Here is a 27919-nt window from a genome sequence, read left to right as displayed (position 1 = left end):
TTATTCAAAAATGTGAATAATAAAATGCTTCTGGTTGGAGATTTTTTTATCGAATAATATTTATATATTTATTTTCATAGTATCTGACATCAATCTTATTTTCATAAGCTGACGGTGTAATCATCCATGTGTTCGTACACATACGAAACATCTTTATTTTTACTTGCATGTGTAGAGTACAGTACACATAGTTAAGGAGTAAAACTGGCATATAGGAGAATATGCACCTTTATAAAAAAGCATTTGAAAAGCATTCTTCAAATGAGGGTCACTATCTACTGACCATGTAATTTAGATTATTTATTCTTGGAGTGAAGAAAAACAACTATTTAATATGTTTCTGTTTAATACTTTAAAAATAAATTCCACATTGTGTTTTTTAAAACTGTATCATAAGTAATAAACACAGCATTTATTTACAAACACTTTCACGAGGGACGAATACAAACAAGGAGCTGGTAACTCTCACGTTCGTGTTCACGAGTCCAAGAATGAAATCAAAACGTGGACCTAATGGCACGTAGGATGAATACAAAGATGAAGTTAATCGTACGCATGTTCTTTCCTTTACGAAGGATGAATACAAAGATGAAGTTAATAGTACGCATGTTCTTTCCTTTACGAAGGATGAATACAAAGATGAAGTTAATAGTACGCATGTTCTTTCCTTTACGAAGGATGGATACAAAGATGAAGTTAATAGTACGCATGTTCTTTCCTTGACGAAGGATGAATACAAAGATGAAGTTAATAGTACGCATGTTCTTTCCTTTACGAAGGATGAATACAAAGATGAAGTTAATAGTACGCATGTTCTTTCCTTGACGAAGGATGAATACAAAGATGAAGTTAATAGTACGCATGTTCTTTCCTTTACGAAGGATGAATACAAAGATGAAGTTAATAGTACGCATGTTCTTTCCTTGACGAAGGATGGATACAAAAATGAAGTTAATAGTACGTATGTTCTTTCCTTACAAATGGTAAATACAAATTTCGACTTATGGGCTCACATGTTCTTCCTTTATTTTTACATTCTGTAGTCTCCATGATCAGATTTCTTTCTAAGGGTATAAGCAAACACGATTATGAATAGAACAATTACAACAAAAACAGCTCCACCAATAGCTGTGGGGATAACCCACGTGGCAAGTTCTTCCGACTCTCCCACGTCCGTTTCTTCGGTTGTCTTGGTAACGGGTGAAGTGATGATCTTTATTGTTGGTGAAATTGATCCTTTGGAGGAATCGGAAACAGTTGATGTGACACTAGACGAAGTTATCGCTGAGGTTACGTTTGTGAAAGATGAATGATTGTCCGTTGATGTAGATTGTACAGCTGATGTTTTTAATGTCGAACCTGTTGTGTGTGTACTTGGGGTAGAAGAAACTGTCATCTGTGAATTCGTCGACGAAGTTGTCGCTGATGTAACGTTTGCAACAGCTGAATGATTTGCCGTTGACATAGATTGCACAGCTGTTGTTTCAATCGTCGAACCTGTTGTGTTTGAATTTGCGGTTGTAGAAACTGTCATTGGTGCTGCCGTCGTTGAAGACTGATTTAAAACGTTTGATGTCATTTCAGGCGTGTTACTGGTGAATGACGTAGATTTCGTGAGGTCAGAGGATAACGTAGTGGTACTAGAACGCACATGTGTAGTTCCCGTCACATCAGCGTCGTTCACCTCGATCGATGCATTCATCGCCGATACCAAGGCGGGTATGCCATGGTCACGCACAACTACTGGGATAGTATAAAACCCTGTAACCAGTTCATCTGCTATTTTTAGTTCATAGCTTGTCTGACTTATTTTTTCAATCACAAAACTACTGACGTTGTATGTGTCAATATACATATCAAAGTCATCTTTGTCAATATCATAAGCATGAATAGTTACAATTGCGGTTCCCTTTGAGAGTCGTCTAGATATAGTTGTCGAATAAACAGAACTGTTGAAACGTGGTGCATACATATTACGGGGACCGAACGTCAATGTATAATTAGAAGACACCACATCTGTTGTGTTGATTTCTACAATATCTAATAAATGAATCAATTCCATGTCAAGTATATGTGATGTGAGCCATACATTTTTGTCTACTAAAAGCGCTCGTTTTTCTTTACTGATTTCTGCATACAATAATGGGCTGTCTGAGAACGTGTTTTCAAATCTCAAATAAAAATAAACCGACGCATTTGCTTGAACGCTAAATGTTAAATTTCGGTATATTTTTGTCCCAGACCGTACAAACTCTTTAACACTGTAGTCAGTAGCATTCGCCTTTTCCACTTCAGCCACATCTTCCCCGTCATTACTGTTGTATAGGCGGTCAGGTATACCATCCTCATCTGCAAGGTCATTGACCAAAAAGTCATCCAGGCCATCATCCTTATGAACATTCTCAATCCGCACCAAATGAATCAGTTCATGATACCCGAGTTCGTCCATCAGGGACAACTGCGGGTCTCCGAGGGGGTTGATGTTTTCGAATGTTGCAGTAAAGTTGTAAAACGTTCCCATTAGGGTGGTTGTAAGTAGCCATCTGGCTGTTTTAGTTGTCATCGACGAAATGTCACCAAAGTCAACTGTCAACGATGATGTAATTGACTTGTCACCTAACTGCGCTCCAATGATTTTAAACGTTATCAGCAATCCCTTCTCATTTTCTATTATCTCTGGTTGACCTGACGTTATTTTCAACGCTCTTGCTACGCCAAAGCCATTGTTCATGACCATCACAGCTAGACTAAATGGTACAATGGGTTCAGTCTCCGGAGTAAGGGGGTCATCGCCCCTTACGTACTTCTCGTGGAAATAGTGAACAATCAGACTGGGATTCGGCTTCACCGTTATTGTGTCCGGGAGAAGCGGAACAGAAAAATCCGAGCCGCCGACGCTGTACGAGAGTCTTCCCCCAATGTCGTACTGTATATCGTCCTCAGGGGCGGCGCTAGAGTAAGGGATGATGAGCCATTCCGCGGACCCCGACATGTCTTTGGACAGCCGGCCTGTTCCGTCCACATCTGTGATACCGACCAACGTCGGCGAGCCTAAAATTTCGATAGGAGAAGTGTTATTATTCTAAGGACAATTATTTTGAACAAATTGAACAATGTAATGAGTGTAAGTCTTTATAATTAATGAAAAAGTAGACGTCTAGGTTAGATTGTACTAAATATGTTAGTCACACAATTAAACAGTTATATTTATAAAGATGTAAGATAAAATACCAATAGAAAAGTTGTCAATCAGCAGCTCTCCAGTTCCGTATGTCTGTCGTATCTCAATCTCGACGTGTATACGTTCCAAGTCCGAACTTTCCCCGTTCTCAATTTCGAGACGAGCGTTGAAAGCGTCTCTCGTTAGGACAAGCTCCTGAATGATCCGGACTCGTACACGTGCACATACGCCATCGTTCTTCTCCCCTCCGCTTGTTTGACTCTATAAAAGCAGTGTGTATTGTTAACAATATTTCTCTGACCACTGAAGACGCAAAAACATGTTAAAATCTAATAAATAAATTTACATTCAAATTACTTAAACGTTGAAATTAAATTTCAAGTATTGAGAATAAAACAGAAAGACAATGTTATCTGATATCACTAAATTAAATGAGAAATGTATTTGAAACCTCTTGTTTTTCAGCTGTCCTGTATGCATTGGATGCATAGTCAAAGTCATCGAATATGGAGTTGAATCCCTTGCTTTTGGCCGCCCCCAAATCGAGTCTGTACTGTTCAAAGTGGGGCTGCAGGCGAGATAGGTTGATTACGGTGCTCGTGTCCGACAACTCCGACAGCGTTCCGTTCACCCAGGCAGCAGCTTCAGAAATATCATGTATTGCCTGTTAACTCCGTAACTAGTCTAAGATTTACTCTATATGTTTAATAAAAAATGTTCATGTCTGGATTTGGGCAGAATAAGATGCAACGCACAGGATGACTAGATCATAAGGTGTCATTCACAAACGGAGAAGGACGACTTAATCGTAGGAAGAAAGCGATGGAAATAATGCTAAGCACCTGTATTATTCCAACGGTGTAAAAACCGCGTCAAAATGGCCTTCGAAGCTTCCTCTGTGATTTTATTCAAGATTGAGGCAAACTCAGGACTGGACAAACCAATACCCAGATCACTGTCGTCTGACAAAGTCTGCTTGAACGTCTGGTACCAGGTTGTGTTCAAATCATACCTATAAACGAAAATGTTTTGACAAGTAATTATAGTTTAAGCTAAAATAGGGGTCCGGTGAGCAGTGCCGCTATGCAGAAAACATATTCAAGAGTCATACTGACAAATTAATGTACATTACAAACATTGTTTTTAATTACTTAACACTCATTTATAAATAAAGAATAAATAAGCATACAATCAAGTGAAAATTCAAATTAAATGTATTACATTGCATCGTCTCCGAGAACTTCAGCTATTATGTTGAAAAAATTGTCGACTGGTTTCGCCGTTTCCATCAAGTTGTCCACAATGGAAGAACTTATTTCGCGGCGACGTCTTGCGCTGTTACAATCGCGGACAACATCAATGAGACATCTGTAATGCCAATGTTTTGCTTCAATAAAGGTATGACATGGATTGCTGATGCAAAATTTAAATAGGAAGGAATGAGGTTCACTTCAGTCTTGACTTACAATACACCAAACACCATTTCATTTACCCTTTTATTTATAATTTTATTATACCTCGTCATGTTCAAGCTCATGTTACAGGCATTTTGACATTTTCACCTTTTATTCTACAACCTAAAATCGTGCACTTTAAGCCAACAAAAAGGTACCTCAAGTTTCTTTTTCCTCTTCATAATAGCTTCATTCAAACGCTAAAATACACATCGCGCTACGATGAAGAAATGATAATAGACAGACATGCCCATCCGTTCAATGCCTTAATTATTATTAAGTAGGAAAACACATATTACGCTACCTTACGGCGGTATATATGGGACCACACAGTGGGCAGATGAACGGGGAAACGCAAGCCATTGTCGTGTCGAAAGCAGGAACAATACCATCAAGGATGCTGTCCTGTAAAGTGTAAATTAATATAAAAGCGAACAAAACATCTAACGAGTTTTATCATGAAGCAGAAGTTATAACACAACCAAATGTAATAACGCAATGTGTCTGATTACATCATTATTTTTATTAAAAAATCATATCGTTGAAATGCATCGAAAGTAATTAATGCACTTACGGCGGAAGCTAGATCGGAAATCGCCAGAGCACAGCCAGCAATAGGATGGAACGCCAGGGCACAGCTTTTAATAAGTGTTTTCGCGCAGTTACATGACAGGGGAGTTGTGGGGTTGTATGAAACGGCGGACCCGCTTCCTGTTCCTGAACTACCTCCAGAGTCTGAAATAACAAAAAAAGGTTTAAACAAACGGAAATCATGTTAAAAAATACTGTGCGTGAATAAATTAACAATGTACAAATTAAGCAAATATTTGCGACATGCAATCAACCGACTGATACTGAAATTTGCTTCTAAAGCACTTTAAGAACATTTGCATTCAGCACTCATTATGGCTTTGCTTACACGACACACCACCTCCGCCACCGCCACCGCCACCTCCACTTCCACCTCCACCTCCAAGTCCACAAGGCAGCGGTGGGCGTCCTGGGTATTCCCTCGTCAACGTCACATCCAAACCACGGGTCTGAGTTCCACCGCAGATATAGTCATACAATACTGCCAGTCCACACACAAAGTCCGCTACAAAATTACGCTTTACTCTTTTCTTTAATGTGGCTCGTACAGGAACAATAATCGATGTATTTGCCGCGACACTTCCTATATCGTCAACAGTCTGTTTTGAAAAGAGCATTTTGTATTTGCAATTTTATATGAGACCATTTTTTACGAATACCAAAGGTTGACTGGACCTCTTATATACAAAATGACAAATTCGATTTGCGAGCGTCTAGTTCCATACTAATAATATAGAGGAAACTACAGGGACAAGACATATAGTCAAATATTTCACGAAAATCCTGCTTATAGAGGCCTAATGTCACAAAGTCGGACTACACATGCAATAAAATATTTTAATCGCCTTGTAGCTAAGTTGACTTGGGTAAAGAGAAATAAAGAAAGAAGAATCTTACCAGTTCAAAGTCCAGATAAGGGTGGTTCTGTGGCACAGTAAACCTCACATTATCCGCTCTTATAAGTCCGTGGTTTGTAATGTTGAAATTTATTATTTCCTGTTCTTCCAGCTCGTACGGAATGGTGTTGACTTTAGCTGGTTCGATAGTTACTACTGGCATCGGCACCTGAGGAAATAACTTCTTTATGTATTAAAACTCGTCCTTTAAAAGTATTGGTACCATTATAAAAGGCACGAGTGCGCCGTCTTAAATGTTTGCAATTAACGTGATTTCATACTACACAAACGAATGCATACAACAGAGTCCGGAAATACTGTCTACTCAATCCCTTAGTTTTAAAATAGAGTCCAGAATGCTATAAATGAGGCATTGGCGTTATTTATTCGTGACTAACTCGAGGCATCATAGGAAAGAAAGGTTTCCAAGTTTTGAAAGCAAAAATTCAAAATTACTCTAGTCCATGTCTTATTAATGAAACAAATGGTATTACGTTAGTTTCAAACGTAGACTCCAGTTGAATGATATATACGTCTTGTACGGTGGTGGGCTCAACTGACCACGTATATTTGACGGCGATTCGTTGAAGGAAGATGTCTAACTGGGTTTGGTCGGCGCTGGCAAGAATAACTTCACTGTAGTAGGCATGACCCTCCGCTTCGGCCCGAAGGGTGTACACATCTTCGTATATGTTCTCAAAGACGACGAAACCTGTACAAGTTGGATTATTTAAAAGGCTTATTAAATCTAACTTATTTTGTATAGAATTTGAAATCCACTTTATATAAAATTTACAATCAAAAACGTTTATTTATCATTTCATTTCTAAAAGAGCATAAGAATTCCATATATTGTGGAAAAACATTTTTCTTAATATTAAATAAAAGAACTACCAGTTTCATTTGTGGTGTATCGAGTTTCAAAATAACCTCGGCGTGGGTTGACAAGCGTGACCTTTCCGTTACTCACCAAGGGTGAATCTGCCGCGAAATACGTGTATTCATCCTTTACTGTAAATGTTAAGTTAAACTGCTGGATTGATGTTATGTAGAATCTATACCGCAGTGGTGTTGAAGTCAGGTCTGAGTTCAGATAGATGACACCAGACATTTCACCAAGAGCTTCATTTCCTCCAATGATAACAGAGAGAGTGAGTTGTGCAGAATGCCCAGGACTTATTGTCAACGATTCCCCTTCGACACCGTCTGTTGTTGCATTTATATTTGCAAAAGAGACAATCGATATCCTTGCATCGTTTGGGAGACTTAAAACAACATTAGATGCTGTTACCTCTCCTTCGTTGGTGATTCTAACATCAAATATCTTTTGGGTACCTTGTACGATGTTTTCATTTAAAGAATTTGGCAAAAATGTGAGTAATGGTTTAAGAATAGTCAGACGAATAGACAATCGTAGTCTTGTACTTGTTCGCTCCGGCGTGCTGAATTTAACAAATATCGTTCCATAAAGCGGACGAGCATCTTTGACAACTAGATCGAACGATAGTCTCTCGCCAGGTTGAAGAGTTTCAATATTCAGGTTTGAGGAAGAGTTAGTATATCGACGCACAAATGCATTTGGCATGCCGTCAACCTGTAAAAAATATAACACCTATCCAAATATGTAAGCATTGGATTACTTCGAAAATTGAACGGACACTCCATTATATAGTCGTATTACAAAGTGGTTAATTGGACATGGACTCAGCTGGTTGGCACTGACTAGAATTACTTACCATAGATGATATGTTGGTGATAGGATAGTTTCCTATATTCACAAGTCTTGAAACGTTCTGAACAACTACTGATCCGTCTTCATTTAGAATTTTTTCATCAACAATGACAGAAGCCGGCTCACATCTAATGCCCAAAACAGACCAGTGTACACTGGCGTTGGGGTTTCGGCTGGCGCCGGGATGACGCGCTACCTGTGAATATATAGGTATGTGATGACATGTATACACTTGTGCAAGACTAAATTTAGACTTTTGATACTGGGCTCGCCCATGTAGTGATAAGAACACCATATTTTTAAAAACCGAAATTTCAAACGGATTCATTGTACAGGTATGGATGAGCAATAAACGATATAATTAATAGAAAATAACACCACACTTACTGCAACATACTGTCCAGCGTCGTCAGCTCGTGGAAAGTGTGTTGCTAAAAAGAATTGCGGGGAAAACGGGTTGGACCATTCGTGAATAACAACTTTTCGACCCGTCTGCACCTCGGTTACTCTGTAAATTGAAGAATGGTTGTAGTTATGAGACATAAGTTACAATATTACATTTTGTTCGCGGCCTTTCTATGATAAGCATTCGGCGCATAATATTGCGTAAGTAAAAGAAAGAAAGACTTATGTATAAATGGTTGATGGACATGGGGACCGTTTCATTACAAATTCGTTCTGAGATTTTCTTGATTGGTACTGCACTCTCAAAGTTGCTCCCACGTTTTGATGAAACGGCTTCACGTTATTAATCAATTTTGTATCTGCTAATTTTGATATAAGCAACGTTGCTACCAATCGCACCTATTTATATTATTACTTATTCATTTATGAATTTATCTTGTTATAGAAAAATGCATTTTGGATTGGAGTGTAAAATGTTGAAATGAATAGTCCCGTACTCTAAATCAACTGGTACCATCCGGTGGTTGTCCTCTCTTGAAAATAATACTCGACCCTGTATCTGCACTGGTCGCGGACTCGCAAGAGTTCCTGAAGGTTCGGAAGTCTCAACTTCTGCTGTATAAGAGAACGGAACAGCTAACTCCCATGATTTTGTATCGCTTCCGATTGTATTTGTAGCCCGTGCGCGAATTCGGTACGACTGAGAGCGTGCAAGGGGCGTCAACCAGGATATCATTCCGGTTCGTTCATCAATTGTCATGCCCTGTGGTCCCTCTAACAATGACCATCGAACTGGCGGGTCGCCCTGAAGAGGTAGAGACATTATAAGAAAACTGTCGAATGTGACCTGTCTTGCTTTGTTAAATATTCATAAAGAGGTATTTCTAGAGTACACTGTTTGCTCAACAGTTCGTTAAATAAATGAATGCATTATAATTTTATACCTTCATCAAATTGAGCTGCAAAAAGTATTTCATGCTCTCCTCGACTGTTTGTTGATGGTCTTGGTCAAAAATGGTGGGCGACAACAGTTCTTTCGAACATGTGTCACCAACCCATGGCAGGAAGCATGTGCAGCCACCGAACAAACACTGCCCATGTGAAGGTTCAAGGTCACGGCCGCAGGATCCCGGTGGACATGTGGCGTAGTAGTTAAATGTTAACTGAAAAAAAAGCGTGCGATAAACTGTAACATACAAATGTATGACTACGAAGAGTTTTCTCTTGATACAAACCCATTTCGGACAACGAATTCTATCTTTTAAAGGATTTGTGATAAAAAAAAACTTGCTTCGTACATGCAAATGTGCATTTAGAAATATTTGCAGAAAAATAAACATACCTTGTCATGTGTATATTTAGATCCGTTCGGTGAAATCTCAAGCATTACTGATCCCTCTGTATTTTGTGGAGAAACGCAAACAACGTGATTCCATGCAATCCATGTTCCATTAGCAATAGTAATTCCAAATTTACAATAGTAGATGTGATTTGCTGTTTCTGGAAAATTGTGACCCCAAACATGTACCGAGTTCCCGCCCTTGTCAAGGCCTTGGTTTGGCACAATATCAAGTACTTTAATTAAAGGAAGGCAATCTGGACCGTAGAATGCTTCACTGCACCTGTCACAGAGGTATCCGCTCCAGTTGTCGTCCTCACAGTCGCAATGTCCTATTGGAAAGACCAATTGTGTTATTTGTGTTATTTTTTGTTTCGCACAATATATACCAGTGCACTGGTTAGTGTTGGGCTTAGCCTAACCCCAGTACTATGGTATAAATACACTATTAATATGAGCAAATTAAAAAAAGACAGTGATAATAAAATTAAAAACATCTACTTTAGACATTTATTGTTATTATACCTCACTTCTATAGAACATATAGTAAAAACGCCAGGGCAATATTTTCGACTATCACCCCGCACTATCACCCTCTGCCGCACTGTCACTCTCTGACGTCATGAAATTGAAAATACACTACAAATACGCCGCCATGTTGGATTTGTATGTGAAAAATTATGATTAATATAAGACTGGCATTGCAACCTTAAAATGCATTAATTATAAGACCTCACTTCTATAGAACATATGAAATTGGCAATACGGTACGAATACGGGATTTACTGATAGTATTTTGCTTAAAGTCTGTATCACCAGTCTTTGTTTACCAGCCGACAATTCTTGCCAAAATGGCAGCAAGATTCGCAGCTGTCAGTGAAAATGGTATTTTTAGTCTTTAAAATACTACAGTTTTTGTTCGGTATAATGCCTCGGTCGACAGTATTTACCTCAGGTTGACAATATGTACTGTCACCCTCAATGCAGTCAATATTTATATATTACTTCTTGAATGTACCTGAGTTAAGATTGCATGAACCATGTACACAAGCCGGACAAGGTCTGCAGTCGGGACCCCAATGAAGCGGCACACAGGAACCACAGTCGACACCAGTGAAAGCCTGCGAGCATGAGCAGATATCTGGTTGGGTGCAAAACCCTCTCCCGCTACAGTCGAGTACATTTCTGAAGCAAATTCCAGTAATAGTTAACTGTACATGAATTGTATACCACGAGTAGGTAAATAAACATTGAATTACAATCTATATTAGTTATATTAAATGTTATATTTAGATATATTTCATCTCTTTTTAGCAACATAAAATACTGTAACACACTTCTCTTATTTGTAACCACATTAAACTTTGACGCGCTGTGTCAAATTCACAGACGTGGACACAAGCCTAAACTTAAGGACTCTAAATTATTGAATATCTACATGAGTTTTTATAAAAGCAACTTATACACAGTTTTGATATTTGTTTTCATCAATTACTTTATATGATAATATTCGAGATATTAAAAATGGACATTTCAATCAAATGAACGTAAAATCAAGTCAATTAATTAAGATCAAGAGGGTGGGGTAATAAATATATTTAGTCCGATATTGGACCTCTATTTTTTCCGATTGGCTCAAATATTCAGCATTGTCCTGATCCCTAGTTCGAATATGCGCCAAAATAAGATGCCGACGGTGACACGATTGTTACAGTGTTTCATATAGGTTATGGAAATCTAAATGTATTTTGCATTGTTAACTTAGGAAGGTAGGTATTAAGTGTGATTCCATTACATGGAAACCACGTATGTCGAATATAAATTTAATTTAGACAAGCGTCAGGTGAGAATCCCAAGTCGAAACCACGTTGTAAATCGACTTCGCATTGACATTAGGGTTTCCATGTCTCCTCTACGTAAAATTTAAGTCAATTTTGGTCATCCACGTCATGACCAGAATCCCACGTCGAGCGACGCCATGTCGGGTTTTTGTTCGGGTGTATATGTGCTCATTAGCCAAAACATTGTCGTATGTATCGTATTCAAATGAAATGCTTATTGACGCCCGATATTTAGCAGAGCATTGAAGATGAGTTTCAAAATACAATGAGCATATACCAAAGAAATGCAGCTACTTAAGCTCACACGAATCATGCACACAGTACAAACAACAAGAATCAACTACACGTACTTGCATGATGCAAATATACAAAGTGATCCGCTCCATCCCTCATTACACTCGCAAACGTTTGGACCAACGCATTTACCGTTTCCATAGCAGTTATTGACACCAACGCAGTCATATTCCGTGCAAGACGGACCAGTCCAGCCTGTTAAGTAACGATTTCAAATTCTTATAAACAGCATTTTATACTTTATTGTGCATTTGAGGTCGTTTTAGAAAATTACTGTAAATACATTATTTACTCTAAGAAAAGGATTCAAAAACCATTTGAAATTCTCACCTGAAGAACATCTGCATGTTTGGTGACGCACACATTCACCTTTCTGGGAGCAGTTATTCACATTGCTGCAATCTAACGTGAGTGTAGTAACGACTGGATCAACATCAAAGAAAACCAGTCCTGGGTCACGACGTTGATCATATATGCGATTGTAAGCTATTGCTGCGTCAGAACTACCCCACCAGTTTTCTGTAGCATTTAGTATGCGTGATCCCTCAAGCGTGGTCTTTACATCGAATGCTGATAATGGATTATCAAATATATTCTGAGATATGTTTATAAAGTAAGCTCTGGTTAACACTGTGGTTTCAGCTGTATGTGTCTCAGTTATCTGATTATACAGAAATTCCCCTTTCAAATTCGCATTGTCATCGTCTTCGAGATAAACAATACATTTTGCGGTTATATTTTCAAAAGCATTGGTTGATATATCAAATCTTCTTGTTCCAGTGTGCCGTCCGTCTCCAAGAGCAAGGCCTTTGAAAAGACATTCGCTATCTACACTTACAGCATCTCTAATAATGTTGTTGTTGAAAGTCAGGTTAGCATTGTTCCATGTTTCGATCGAAATCCCACACGAATTGTGAAACGTATTTAGTGCTATTTCAACTGATCTTTGGCCATCGTAAACATAATATGAACGATATGTTGGAAATCGTATATAGAGAGCATCCTTGTGGGCATCATCAATAGAGTTTCGTGATACCGTGATTGTGTTGACCGTTCTGTCATTTTTAACGTTTATAACTAGTCCTCTAAATGCCTTAGATATCATGTTGTTTTCGAATGTTACATTCCCAGCAGCGTACCTTGATGTAAACTGTATTTCAACTCCGACGTCATGTATCAGCGATATATTGGAAGACCTTACATCAATCGAACCCTCCGCTCCAGCTACATATATGCCTGTCTTCGAATTCTTTATGTTTACATTCATCAAAGCCGTTTTACCAATTCCATTTACAAACACTGCTTTCTGTGTGCAATTTTCAAGTATTGCTCCCTCAAAGTCATATATAGTAAGGCGCGTAATAGATGGATACAGCAATAAGCAGTTGGTAGCAGAATTAGAAATAGTTCCCTTTGTAAATTCAAGATTTTGTGTGTATGCAACGATTCCATTTTGAGTGTCTTTTATTATAGTGTGTATTAATCGGGTTCTGTCTTGCTCTATAAAAATAAACAATTTAAAGATCAAATCCAATCCAATCATAATGAAGCTAATATTGAATATATAAATACTAATTATATACTTTGTAAAGTCTTCTTAGCCGATTTCTGTCTTGTTTACCAAAATTAAAGAATGAATTTACAGCGTCGTCTGATAATATCATCATATAGCTTGTTAAGTAAATATGATATCATTTGTTATCAAATTCCACCATGAAATAGCTATTGCGCTGCACATACCAAGTATGGACGTTGAGTTAACGAACAGTCCAACCCATGCATATCTATAACTGCTGCTCTCCAGTCTTACGGGTAAAGTGGTTCCTGAGCATTTCAAAGAACCTAAAACAAATGAGTTTTATATTATAACAGATAAACCACTGTTTTAAACAAGCAAATATCCATCTATATAAAACATGAATATATATACTTAAACGACAACATATACAGCGCAAAATGAAAATGCATTCCATTGGTGTCGCCAATAACACTTTTTAAACTAAACGAGACTTATTAAACACTTGCCATACCTTGAACGTATATTCCTCGCTTTTCTTCAAACCGTAAAGTAACACCTTCCTCAATAAACAATGATCCCATAGGTCTGAAATAAAAAAGAACAAAATAGTATTGCGCCAAGGAAACAAAACAAAATATGTGTAAAAGAAATTTTAACCGGCGTTATGGCGGTTTAATAATATCGTATTGTTCTATGTTTTAACCGGCTTGCTCGAACCGAATACTCTATACCTACGTCCTCGCTTATGACGTCATATCATATTCGCTTGTAATTTTCTTTCAGATAAACAAAACAATATTTCTATCGCTGCAAAACGGAGTATGTGGTCACCGACTGACAATTTGTGCCATTTAATTGCCGATCTTATGTACTCACATTGAATCAGTTGTGCGAAAATGATTGAAATTAATGACACAATTCCTTGCGTTAACATAACAACCGGACGTTATCGTTAGAGCTTTTTGGCGGAATTGATGATAAGACCAAATGATATTGATTGTGAAAATACTACGAAATAGTCAATTTAGGTATCTTGTGATTTTAATATAATATTGCATTGATGCATCTGGTTCTTTAAAAAACGAAATATCGTATACATAATGTGTACTTCTTTGCTATAAACTAGTATACACTGATATTCGTCTTGTCTTTTGCGATGATAGTGATTAGTTTGTCACTGATATGAATATACATTTTAGAAAACTAGTTTCCAGACAATTAAAACACGTATGCTCTGTTGGGTCAATTGATGGTGTATCTTGTGCGGACAGGGAAGATAGCTTTCGCAACATGAATTATAATGTATACATATTTTACCTGATCAGTATTGAACGAGAAATAAGAATCGGTTTGGGGTGGTCCCTTGTAGATAAAGTAACCGTTGTCGTTATTTCGCCACCATTAACCACGGAGTTGAAATTATCTGGCGTGCTTAATGTTTTCAGTCGACCATCGGTGTAGAAGGGAATGTAAGACACAAAACTCAATCCCATGTCTTTCTCGTAACCGCAGACAGATTCAGATATGTTTGTAAAGTTGTCAGTTCCCCAGAAATTGTGTGTGGCGTTCATCTTGTAGTTTATATCAAACGCCGGAGCTCGCAATGTACAGATCTGTTGCCCGAAATGTTCAAAAACATTCCTGTGGATGTTTGCTATGGCCTGTGACCTAACATCAACCGTTGTAAAAGTGAAATCATTGTCAAAAAACGTATTGCCAGTAAAGGTCATATTAATAATATGACCCAAATAAACGGTATTTATTGCAAAGGCTGATCTTCCACGATTTCTTACAAACGTGTTTTTATCAATAAAGAGTTCGTCTTGGTCAACGAGGATGAACTCGTTCAAAACGTCATTATTGCTATTGCTTAACGGTATCACATTTTCTTCGATAACATTATTCATAAACCTGATGGTGTTCCAAGTTCGTTTTCGATAGTAGTTTTCGTTTTGATACCGGAATGTCTTATTTCCCTTTGAAAATGTGTTATCATTTACAATCACTAACACGTTTGCATAATTATAATAACTGGTCTTCAACTGTATACCGTCGGCGATGTTGTTCAAGAAAAGAGAATTTGTTATAAAAACAAAACTTTCACCCAATTGACAGTTGACAAGGATGTCAATGAACTTGTCAGTAACCCAATTTCGCCAATAGTTGTAATATCCAATGATGTGGTCGGAAATGTTACACTTATCAATACTAAGGCCACCAGTAACAGTGCCCTCTATGGCTCGTTTCGAATTGTTCTTTACGTCACACTTGTGGAGACTCAGTCTGCCGTATTTCTGCATATTAAGTTTTAATCCTGACATTGTGTTGTTTTTTATAATGCAACTGTTTAAAGTAACATTTCCGCTTGTCTCTACTTCAATGCCGTATAAGGAATTATTTAACACCATACAAGAGGTTATTGTGAGTGAAGACATGTTTGTAGGTTGACCTACTATGACAATTCCTCTAGAGCAATTAACGGCCGTCAACTCCGAAGCTGTTGTTGATAATGTTGAGCTCAAAGAATCCGTTAAGGATATCTGAATTCCAGAAGAATCCGAGTTCAAAGACGTCACGTTTTTCAGGAAAGTGAAAGATGTTGTTTTTATTCCTTCCTTCGTATTATTAACTATTAAATATTGTACGCGTGACTCTGAAAGTACGAAGCAATGCCATAAATTAAAACATTATCAAAACAAAATATAACAAAACAATAATAAATCAATCATACACGTAAATCTGAGGCAGAAAAGGATGAAACATACCTTTCTCAGAAGCCGAGAAGTCAATTCCCCTCCATGGTGATTCGAATGCATCCATGTCCATGACTATGAAAGCTTCCGGAGAACCAAGAACATCCATTTGGCCTTATATGTGAAAAACAAAAATTATTATTAACGTATCGACAATTATATAATAGATAAATATTAACGTTTATGGCGGTGTTGTGTTTTTGTTTACGATGTGCGACTCGTGTATATTTTGTTAACTTTGGTTTATTTTTATTCAAAAAGTATCATTTTACTCGTTACAAGCAAATGGCAAATATAACCAGCTCTCACCATATACAATAATGCCGATATCAGATTTGAATCGTAGGACAACTCCTGCCTCGATTTCCAATGTATCATTAGTGCCAACTTCAATGTTAGAAACGACAGTGTATGGACTTCCGGTTAACACTAATGTCACATTCCCCTCTACCAGTCCTCCTATTCGATTCCCAGAAATGAAACTGATTTCTCTGTTCTGGATATCCGATATATTTTTTGATCCCAGATATGGTCGGTATATTACATCCAACAACGTGTCATCATAGTCAGCATCAAATAGTGTCTTCTCTATTTCTTTTGGATCATCGCTTCCCCAAAAGTTGAGGGATGCATTCACAATAACGTTCTTTGCTGCGTAACTTGCAATAGCGTTTGCTTTCAGGTTAAATTTTGCATTCGGATTTTCGAAGAAATTAAAGGCCATGCTTATGTTTACTGTCTGTATAGTTATCACGGTTTCCGTGTTGTTTTCAAAATTATTGTAAGACAGTTCAACACGGGAATCCCAAAAATTTTCCGCTTGTATCTGAACAATCCCATCAGCAGCAGAATTGTTAATGTAATTGTTATTTAAAATGTTAAGGCCTTTGAAATATCTCCATGGTGTTCCTCGATATAGAATGCACACTAAATTGTTCGAAAAGGTATTATTTGTAATGTTAACTTCAATAAATCTGGTGCTAATATCCAAAACAGTGTCCAGTAGCTTAGAGATTGTGTTTGATGAAAGCAAAAGTGTATGGGCGTACTGGTACTGTAGAAACGTCTGTAAGAATTTTCTCTGAACAGGGACTGTTGGATTTACAACGTTTTTTCTTATCTCAATGGTATGGTTTCTTTCATATCCGTAATAGCTGTAAAGGTAAATGTCGCTACCCGGATTTGTGCTGTTGAATGTATTTGCTTCAATATTTATCAAGTTGTTGATTGTTGAATTTAAAGGAATGTCCTTGTCTGAAAGTGCTTTACAGAAATAGATGTATATGGCATTGGAGAAATCAACAAAATTATTTCCGCTTGCTTCAAGATCAATTGAGGGCACATTTAAGTATATTATATTCCTGTAGCGGGTAGATGAAACGACAGACTGTTTCAATGTAAAGTTTAAAACATATGCACATCCCCGTATATTAATAACATCATATCCGCTTGAGAACAAATTGCTTTTCTGTATAGCTACTTCAACAGCATGAGCTTTCGAATCCGACGATCTTTCTTGTAAATCTACCACATTCTGACTACTTTGCAGAATGCTATCAATTACATAAATTTTAATGGAAGAAAATGCCCCAGTGGACATTTGAACAATCTGACTGTTGGCAGACAAGTTGCACTGTACAAGAGACACATTGGCATAGCCGTAATGCTCATATGCATAGATGAATCTGGTAATCTGTGCTACGCCAGTAGAGCAATTGGTACAAATAAAGCTAACATTTCCTTCAATAGATATGGCCGAGACCGCGCCTGAGAATTCTGTGTTGATTGCAATGAAATCTGAAATACATTTGTTAAATTGCGGTTACTTGCATATAATATTCGCTCATGGCAATGACAATAAATGTACTTAGTGCAGTCTGGTGCAGCCTCTACATATGAATAATTGAAATAGTTAGCATAATCCAACATAACAGACAGTAGCCGATTATTCAGAACTTTTTTAAAGTTAATACAACGATGTTTAATTAATTAACGTTGTTAATTTTAATATCTTCACTGGAAGTATAATGGATACACTTGTGATGTGCAGTGTTTGTACAATATTTGAGACAGCTGTTTTAGCCCTACTTGTTTTATTCATATATGTGAGCACATCATAAAAGTTCTGAACAATCGGCGCATTTGGTGCATCGGGTTGCAATTGAAATGTTTACTACCGATTAATTGTTGCTGCTGTTAAGGCCTGTATTCATGATTTGTATAAACCACTTTACTAATACAAGGCCACTGTTCACGGAAAATATATTCTAACCGGTATCAAAGAGCTTGATCCCGTTCCAATCGTTCTTTAAATGTCTCCTGAATATCGATATCCTATTTGAGCTGGATTCAATCTTCATGTTGCCTAAAATTACAAATAACATCTTTTAGAAGGGCCTAGTTCAGGTGTTGCAATATGCAACACGTGTTTCATACAACAAAATTATAGCAATGGTTTTCGGTGAAATTTATTCACAAAAGTATACAATTCCTTTCAATTTTATTCAATAATTATATTAAATCCAAAACTAAATAAGTATTTCTAGTACCTCTTACGATCACTCCTCGGTCGTCTGTGAAGTTGACTGCTACTCCTGTCATGGTGATTTGAGCGCCAGGCAGAACAATAACACTTCTATTTACAACCACGTCTATGTCTGTAAGCGTTGGAATGCTAGCAACAGTAGATATCACACCGCCAACAACAAAGGCATTCATGCCTAAATCCCAAGTGTATATAAAACTGTCCAGATTTGGGGTGTGAACAAGAGTCGTCAGATCTGCGCCGTTATAAATTGAGTTTATGGAAATGATCGATTTCTCCGAGTTCAGAAAGAAGTCACAGACTTTTGATTTCACCCGCGTTATATCTGCAGTGTCCCAGTAATTCTGGTCTGCAATAAGCATTTTGCTGTGATTGTATTTCTCGTCTGTGTGCAGGAAACACGACACACTGGAAGTGTTGATAAACCTGTTGAACCTCACTTCATGGTCATACCTGTTTGCAAGATTTACAAGGGTGCTCGAAGAACAGTTAAGGAATGTGTTGTTCAACAATTTTCCTCGGACATTTTGAATGTAGATACCGAATGTTGACCGTGACCATGTCAGTTGTTTAAATGTGTTTCCACTAACCACCGCAACTGCGGACGTGTCCAATCCGGAAGAATCTTGAATTCTTACAGTCTCGTATGATCCTTCAAATGAGTTACGAGTTACCGACACGTTGCCTTTCCAATTGTCGATATGCAAGTCTTTTGTGTTCAATGTAAAGACATTGTTAGCTATGGTCGCAGTTTCTCTGTGCTGCCCGTCGAGGTCAACAGCATACATGTAGACTGACTGCTGTAGCCTTGAGAAGGAGTTGTTCTTTAGGGCATACTTATATAAGTAGCATCGATAGCAGTAGGAGTATATGCCAAACCCCGAGTCGGTAAACACGGAAGAAGTCACATTAAGTACTACCTTATATGCGTCTGTGTATGTGTATGGATAGTAATGGTAAAAGTAAATACCACCATCGTCGTTCCCGATAAAGGACGATTCATGAACGCTTATATTGATTGGAAGTTTTAGTGTTTCTTGTAGGCCATAGTCGGAGTTATTGTTAGCACTGGAGTTTGACATTATAAAATTGGTACTTATCATCGAAGGGTCCACTGAAGCCCAGTTTGAGACTGTTATTCCGCTGCGGCTATTGCGGTCAACGTTCGAGTTTTCAATGTAGACAGTGGGTGCTTCTACGTTGCCATGTAGCTGTATGCCGTATTCGTTAGTGTGGACACTGATGTCGAACAAAATCGGTTGTGCATGTGATTCACCGACACCACCAGCCAGTCTAATACCAGCCGTACATGAATGCACTTCAGTATTCATCAGCCGGATGTGGCTGCCGTTGCCGCTTATACCATGTACAGCCTGCCGGACCAACGAATAGCGTAGAGTTATATTTCCTAAATTAAAAAGAGAAATTCTTACTCACGAAATTAAACCGACAATTATCAACTCTCGTCCATATTCTCCGTAGAGGGGTCCAATGGATTCATTATGATAGAAAACGCTACATGTGTGATTGTTACACTTCATATTTGTAATACGTGTACTTAAGTTCCATGTCATTATCTTAAAGTCGTTCTAAGTTAAAATGCGAACGTTTTAGTGCTACTCTACCACCGCCGACGGCGACAATGTCACCAAACGCTATGGAAGTTTAGTGACATGTTTTCTTCGAACACAAAAAGACATGCGACGAATAATCTGCAACTCCAACGGCCTTTATGAACAAACCCGACTTCTACAGCACAGAATGGGACCTGGGAAGTTATGAACCACGTTGCAAACTGTTATAGTCTATTAAATTTATATGATTGGGACCTTAACTTCGAAGATAACGTTTGAACAATATATTTGATCAAAAATAGGTATTATCAAGAAAAAAAAAAGGTTAGGTAGCCACTGCACTCGTATTTCTTTAGTTTAGTTTAAACATATTTACTTTACAACGATTGTGAAACAAGTTATTACAACATTATATTAATCACTCTCGTTGGCACGATTTTACGCGTATTTCTTCACGCTCGACTAAACTTTTCTTCATGTTCAATAGGAGTAATTTCGAATACAGTGTATTGTCTTGTATGCATTTTTCAGATATTTCATCAATATTTTTATAACGTTACTCAAGAGATCCATAAAATTATTTTAATGTTGATAAAATCATTACATAATGTTAAAACAAACAATCCAAATAGTGCTACAGCTGCTGCTGCTACTGCTTATGAAAATGATGATGATAATGATATGGATGATGATTATGATGATGATGATGATGATGATGCTGTTGTTGTTGCTGCTGCTGCAGCTGCTGCTGCTGATGATGATGATGATAATGATGATGATGATGACGATGATGATGATGATGATGATGATGATGATGATGATGACGACGACGACGACGATGGTGGTGGTGGTGGTGGTGGTGATGATGATGACGATGATGATGATGATGATGATGATGATGATGATGATGATGATGATGATGATGATGAAGATGATGATGATGAGAAGTCGACGACGACCGCGAGGATGATGAGGATGATGACGATAAAGATGTTGGTGATTGACATAATAAAGCATAAGAGCAATTATATATACAATCAAATGAATATTTATGTTACTGCTATCGATATTATCAAACAATCTATATCTTTTTAGCATCCAAATGAAGACGTACCCCCTGCTCCTTGTGACATCCCAGGCCACATTGAAGGCCGCGCAATAACGGGGAAGGTAGAGGAAAACACCGTTCGCAAACCCGTCAGCCCCTCTGTAACAAGCGTACCTGAAAGATGCTTTTGTGTTAAACAGAAATGCAAGAAAAGATGTGTTGCAATGTAAGAACTCAACAAGTTTATTTATGGAGGAAAGCTAAGTAAAGAGAAACAGTTTATATATTGAGGAAAGCGAAGTAAAGAGAAACAGTTTATATATGAAAATATTTGTATTAAAATACATCTTCTGTATAAGTTGTTTCTTTAAGAAAATTGTTAAAAATGGTAATATCCTTGCACTAAATGCATAAGCCGTCTAAAAGGTATATCATCAGTTCATATTATTATAGCGTATGTTCCATTTTAAAGCCTATTACTTATTATGTTATAATGAATGGTATTTATTGTTTGATTAATAATTTAAGTGTATGTCTCATAAGACTATCTCAAACAAATAACGCTGAAGTTTTTATGCTTTTGAAGTCACTATGTACGTCTTACCGAAGACGTCAATGCCGACCTCTGCAGATTTGAAGACGACGTTGACGCCAGCTTGGAGCGTTAAAGTGACGCCTGGTCGGACGATCAGGTGTCGGTCAATTATGAATGGGTTCTGGTTTGGAATCCATGTCGTGTCAACCTTGCATAGTCAATACATATATGTTGAAAGCTATAGAAAGAAAAATTGTAAGTACCACTTACGCTGTATTATTTCTATGTTCATATTTTAGTAACTAGGGAGTACATTGAATACAATTTTTCAGTCGAAGCGTTTGATAAACATTCTGCTTGAACATTTAGCCGGATACAAATTTCGCGATCAATCTTTAGTCTCCTGTTACAGGATCAAGGATTTCTGTATATTGTCCTTGAACATTTTCCATTTTGTTTATGAGACCAAACTTTTTTGATCTTGGGTCTTTAGTAAATTCAAAGATTTAAAAAAAAAAGGTAACAATCTTCATAAAAGCGCTAAAAAAACCTAAAAACCTGGAATATAAAAAAAATTGCTAAATTATGGATAGTGTTTATTTTTGGTCTTTTAAACAATTAAGTAGGTAGTTCGGGTGCAGCCCGTTGCCGACTTTTTTGTATAGAAGCCCAAAATAAACGCGAACGTGTTTAATGCAAAATGTCTCTATACTAGGCAGAGTCGCTGGTGCGACTTTTACATAACTTCTTATTTGATCCATTAGTGACGAAATGGACATTTGGGATTGTAATCAGCATATGACTGTCAGAGCTTCCCTAAACGATTCAATTTCAATCTGTATGGCGATCTTATTGATTGAGGCACGAGTCTGGGGCGGGTTTCATAACACTTCGTAATTCATTTCATAACTAAAGACACTTTCCTAATTTAAGTACCTCTATAGCCAAATGAAATAAAAGCTTAAAGATTTCATAATTCATTATTTTATCAAACCTTATTGAGAAAACATACTTTAATATTAAAATCATTAATACATTTCTTTTAATTTGACTATGAAAATTTTAAGAAATCGACTTAAGGTAGGTAATGACTTAACATGCTTTATGAATACGGCCACTGAACAAACAATAAAATGTTAGTAGAAAATGCATGTTGGAGATTGAGAAAACCTTTAAGAGGAAAACGCGATCAGAATTTGTTCAGGACACACTTGCATACATATTCAAACTTGTGATGCCAATAAAGGATTACAGTAAACATACATGATTGAACCAATCCACAGGGCACGCTGCGTGGCCGGTAACTCGGCAAGCCTCTATATATATAATACCAGCTTACGTGCGTACCCTCGGCCCGGAACGGAAACACATGATATATATAACTATTACGGTTACGCACTATTACTTTTTGGTATGTTTATGATAATTTATACAGTATCAGATATTGAGAAACCAACTTTGTAAACATGCAATTATATATTATGTATGTGTATCATAAGTCGCCCAGGGCTACCTGGATATCCTGGTTGACGACTGTACCGGCGCGGAACGGGACTTGACTTGTTGCCTGACAACCGAACAACTCCATGCGCAGCGAAGAGTAGCCTGATCTCTCCACCACGTTAACAGCCAATCGCCGAGCCTGTTATCATAAAGCAGGATGTTGGTGTTACCAACTGAACTCAAGGGGATTTCTTTCCCTTTTTCTTAGTCACTTTTGCGTCATTTGTTTTTCTACGATAATTGGGAGTGATTAAATTTTGAAATCACCTTGCCATTCACTTGTACATTTCGTAACTGTTATCAGTTATCGTACGTGGTACTTTTGACACGAAGATATGACTTTATTATTTAGTACATGATTTTGCATTCATGCATATTCAAGTGCTTATTAATTAATTCTAACATTAAAATAAATAGCCTATGCAAAGCATCGAAAAGAAATAATAACATATTAAATATCATTTCACATTTTTAGTTAATTTTCCTTAGTGTCATAAGAAAAGCATTTTATGCTAGAATTGATGTGTAAATGCATGCTGTAAGTAGAGTAATAATGTGTAAATAGGTAAAACTAAATTATAGAATACCATACAATTGTGAACTATGCTATTTAAAATGATTTTGATAAGATAAAGCAATACGATATTGAACCGTTTTATATATTTTCAGTTATAAGATCCTACACGTAATTGACCATTTTATTCGGCATGATTATGATAAAATTATACGGGGGTTGGCATAACCATAACAAATTTTCGTACATGGCGCAAAAAAAGTATAACCGACAAAACAATGGTTTGAATATAATAACAATAGTTAGATGATAAATATAGATCCCTCGAGAAGAAATTGCAAGTTTTAAACCTCGACCTTTAGATAATATTCACAGTAAAATCGGCGCTCTAACATAACGTTTATTCAGTGATGAATGACTCATCATAACGTCCAGTATTTGGCCTTTAAGCCTTGAAATTTTGGAAGATTGTGTACGTGTAAGTGGATGCGTGTGTGTTTGTGTGCATGCGTGCGTGTGGTAGGGCGAGGGGAGGTAGTTGCGAGTGTGCAAAAAGAAATAAAAGGCACATAGAATTGTCATAATGCCATCACTGTCCTAATGTATTTGTATTGATTTGTACTCTGTGTTAAAAATAAATGAGTAAAAAACAATAGCTGTTATTACCAGTATGGGCGGGTCAAGGTTGACGAATGTGACAGCCGCGGTCCGAGGTAGGAGCTGCCCGAGACTGTCCGTGGACAGCCGCCCTGTGTAAGGTCGCCAGAATATTCCATCGTCGCTGTACGACAACCTATTATACGAACGTTTACTTTGAATTAAGTACTTGCTTTGAAGTTTGTTTCCATTACTTTTGTCAAAACAGATTTTATGAGAATCTAGCGTCTTATCATGGTACGTTTTAAAACGCCACATAGAGCTCCTAACGCATACAGATCCAGGGCACGTATTCACCTTCTTTCTGAACTCGAGATTCAGACTCAGGACAGCTTGATTTTAATTGTTTTGTAAAAGTGCTTATGAGCAAAGATGTAAAAGCTGATGTATGTGTTACACATAATCTGCTCAACAATCAGACACATTTGAGCTGTCAAAAATCGTTATATGGTAGATATTTTTAAACATTTAAGAATTCAGTTTCCTGCGCATGAGTATGAAACTCAAACGTTAGTGCGTACCAACCCAAGAGCTTTTGTGTCGATTAATGAAAACTCAAGTCCGTGTCCATATTCTTTTTAAAACCTTCGCCCTGGGTTCATGCACATCTCATCAGTAGTAGGAAATTGAGGGGAGCAGTTATCACTTTATGATGTTTTACTCCTAAACGAGATTTTGTCCTTGGAAAGGCCCTTGGGAGGGGGCTAGACTCGTATTGTATACTGTGATGGTCCTTTACGATATAAGTAAACGAATTGACAATAATGCGAGTGTGTATAAGTAAACGTGAATGAAAATTGTTGTAGAACGATATTGTTCTTTATAGTATAAGGGAAACAACTGCTACACTACACGAGGTGGAAATACGGAGAAGCGTTATTCTTCTTGATCACAGTCGATGGGTTGTGAGAGTACTTTAAATTAGTACTTGCTGTTGCTAATTCCAGACTAATGCGTACTTACAAAAATATGTGTTACTATTACAAATTCCTCCTACTATAAAAACTGAAGCTTATCTTGCAACAAAATAGCTCGATGGGTCCAGCTGTTCAAAAGAGAACTAACTATTTAAAACAAAGCATACATATATAAAAGAAAAGTTGCTTCCCAATGTCAGTATTGATGCGTGATACAAACTACAACTTTAGCCGCATTATTTTAACGCGCTAGCATTTTCATCAAACATTTTAGCAATGACTTTTAAAACCAAAATAACAACGACTTACCTCAATTATACATATCATCGTGCTATGTAAGGCGTCTTAAGCCGATGTTTACTGGTGAGAGTAATTAGTAATTCATACAAATCTGCATGTACAGACTGTAAAAATGTGACCAATAACCCTCACCATAATCCGATAACTTTTCGTTGTGTCCTATTGAACAATACACACCGTTTAAAGGGTTTTCAAAGCGTTCACGATATTTGTCTTAGATTTAATTTTAATACTGTGTTAGTTTATGGTATGTACCTGTATTTACCTGCATAGCTATTCTCACAACATATTATTTTTACGATGTCCTAGATAAAGTCCGTACATTACTGTACCTTGTTTTCAAGATGAAATTAACTTACTTAGTGGTAACATTAAAAATACTTGCGAGGTTCAAGCTTAAAATCAAACATTGAAACAGCATTTAGCTATACAAAGGGTCTTTATAATCCTCGCTTTTAAATATAAACAAACGATCTGGAATTAGCAACAGCAAGTACTAATTTAAAGTACTCTCACAACCCATCGACTGTGATCAAGAAGAATAACGCTTCTCCGTATTTCCACCTCGTGTAGTGTAGCAGTTGTTTCCCTTATACTATAAAGAACAATATCGTTCTACAACAATTTTCATTCACGTTTACTTATACACACTCGCATTATTGTCAATTCGTTTACTTATATCGTAAAGGACCATCACAGTATACAATACGAGTCTAGCCCCCTCCCAAGGGCCTTTCCAAGGACAAAATCTCGTTTAGGAGTAAAACATCATAAAGTGATAACTGCTCCCCTCAATTCTATATGAGTAAAACATCACCAAGTGATAACTGCTCCCCTCAATTTCCTACTACTCTCATCAACTCAGGATAAAGGTCAACAATGGCTTATCATTATGTTGGTTTAGATCGGTGCCATTCTATGTCACTGTGTGTACTATTTATGAAGGGCATACACAGAGTGTAACAACCTTTCCGCGGTGATTCAAAATAGATGCTTAGTGTTTGAAAGATATTTTATCTTTTTTTTTTAATTATAGTTTCCATTTTTATTTAAAAAAATAAACACTCGCCTGATAGCACGTGGGTACCATCCATTATTGGCGCCTGTGAAGTTCAGGGACGTCAGCTGCATTGTGACGTCAAAGTCCACCTGCAAGTACTCGTAGGGTTGCTGGGTCGCACTACTGGACGCTATCCAACCAACTGTAGTGAAACATATGGTTTACATCCGTACTTTTTACGAAGTGGAAAGAAACGCCACAGGTGAAGATAGCTTTGAATAATATTAGTTTAAAAAGCGCGTCTCAACAGTAGAGTATCTCTGCAGCTTGTGTATAAACCATAAATATAAAAAGCAATTAAGTATCCGACATAATCATGGAAGCATCGGTCCATTGTTGATGCAAATATAAATGATTTTTTGTAATGAGATACTCCTAAACGCTTCCACAGGCCAAGAACACATGGAGAGAAATAAAGAAAAAACAGTACCATACTGACCATGACTTTAAAAATGCATTGTACAATATTTGTAGATGCATCAATTTTTTTGACTCGCTATGCGACGAGATGACTTCTTACATGCAATTAACTTTTAAGTCGAATGTGACTTACCGCTGTTAAATCTGGCGGCGGTAGCATTGTGTTTGCCGTCGGAGTAATGAGAGGACGCCGTAAACTGGTCATCACGTAACGATGACGTCAGAGGGGCGTTGCATGAACCTGGCGTCACTGGAATCAGATATAAACAGTTGCGCAGGACCTATGTATTTGTATTTTAACAATTATGAAGAATGTTACTAATATAAAAATTAGTTCATATAATCTCGTTATTTGTCTTATATTTATTAATGGACCATAGCTTTTACCATGAGAATCGTGACGGTAGATGTCTCAAGCATGTTTTAGAACACAATCAATGTGCTACATTAAGAATTCCATCGGACATGGTTATAGACAATATAAGAAGGATACACTTATGCCAAATTATTCTTAAACAGCTTATCTGCATGATTATATTGATTATTGGTCTCATTATAAACCGAAGCGTTATGTTCAAAGTGACCACTGAAGCACGGCGATATTAACAGTCTCTTTATAAACTAACAAATATTATAGAATATTACCTGTTTGAGAATCCGTGAGAAAAACTTTGAGTAAACACAAAACGATGAAAACATTTAATAACGAATTTCTCGCCATTTAGACTTCAGCAGATCTTTAAAGCAGACATAGTTTATATTACAGTATGATTGTATTATTAAACTCGCAAATTAACACCGGATCTCCTATCCGTTTCATGAATTGGAAAACCACGATTTA

At 37.2% G+C, this 27919-nt stretch overlaps 1 protein-coding gene across 2 annotated transcripts; it reads right to left on the bottom strand.

The window, feature by feature from the left end:
- Window positions 1–311: 311 nt before the first annotated feature.
- On the bottom strand, window positions 312–27910 carry LOC128208252 (uncharacterized). 2 transcript variants are annotated; one of them, XM_052911737.1, is made up of 33 exons: window positions 27724–27910; window positions 27212–27328; window positions 26668–26800; window positions 24391–24517; window positions 23221–23349; window positions 21777–21915; window positions 21239–21346; window positions 18555–19958; window positions 18278–18370; window positions 16315–17802; window positions 16018–16119; window positions 14570–15905; window positions 13764–13837; window positions 13474–13575; window positions 12064–13233; window positions 11790–11928; window positions 10617–10783; window positions 9602–9930; window positions 9204–9422; window positions 8757–9064; window positions 8242–8362; window positions 7859–8050; window positions 7017–7716; window positions 6617–6834; window positions 6124–6291; window positions 5555–5825; window positions 5210–5370; window positions 4940–5040; window positions 4403–4549; window positions 4024–4193; window positions 3633–3823; window positions 3232–3442; window positions 312–3051 (listed from the first exon to the last, which is right to left on the bottom strand). In XM_052911737.1, the coding sequence occupies exons 1-33, from the start codon at window positions 27797–27799 to the stop codon at window positions 1031–1033; spliced, it is 12432 nt and encodes a 4143-aa protein (XP_052767697.1). In that variant the 5' UTR covers window positions 27800–27910; the 3' UTR covers window positions 312–1030. The 2 variants fall into 2 exon arrangements, with proteins under 2 accessions (XP_052767697.1, XP_052767698.1); XM_052911738.1 differs by having other exon boundaries at window positions 16315–16932.
- Window positions 27911–27919: the final 9 nt, after the last annotated feature.

The sequence above is a fragment of the Mya arenaria genome, chromosome 11 (genome assembly GCF_026914265.1).
Source record: "Mya arenaria isolate MELC-2E11 chromosome 11, ASM2691426v1".
NCBI classification, from domain to species: domain Eukaryota; kingdom Metazoa; phylum Mollusca; class Bivalvia; order Myida; family Myidae; genus Mya; species Mya arenaria.
This window is presented reverse-complemented; position numbering and strand designations above follow the sequence as displayed.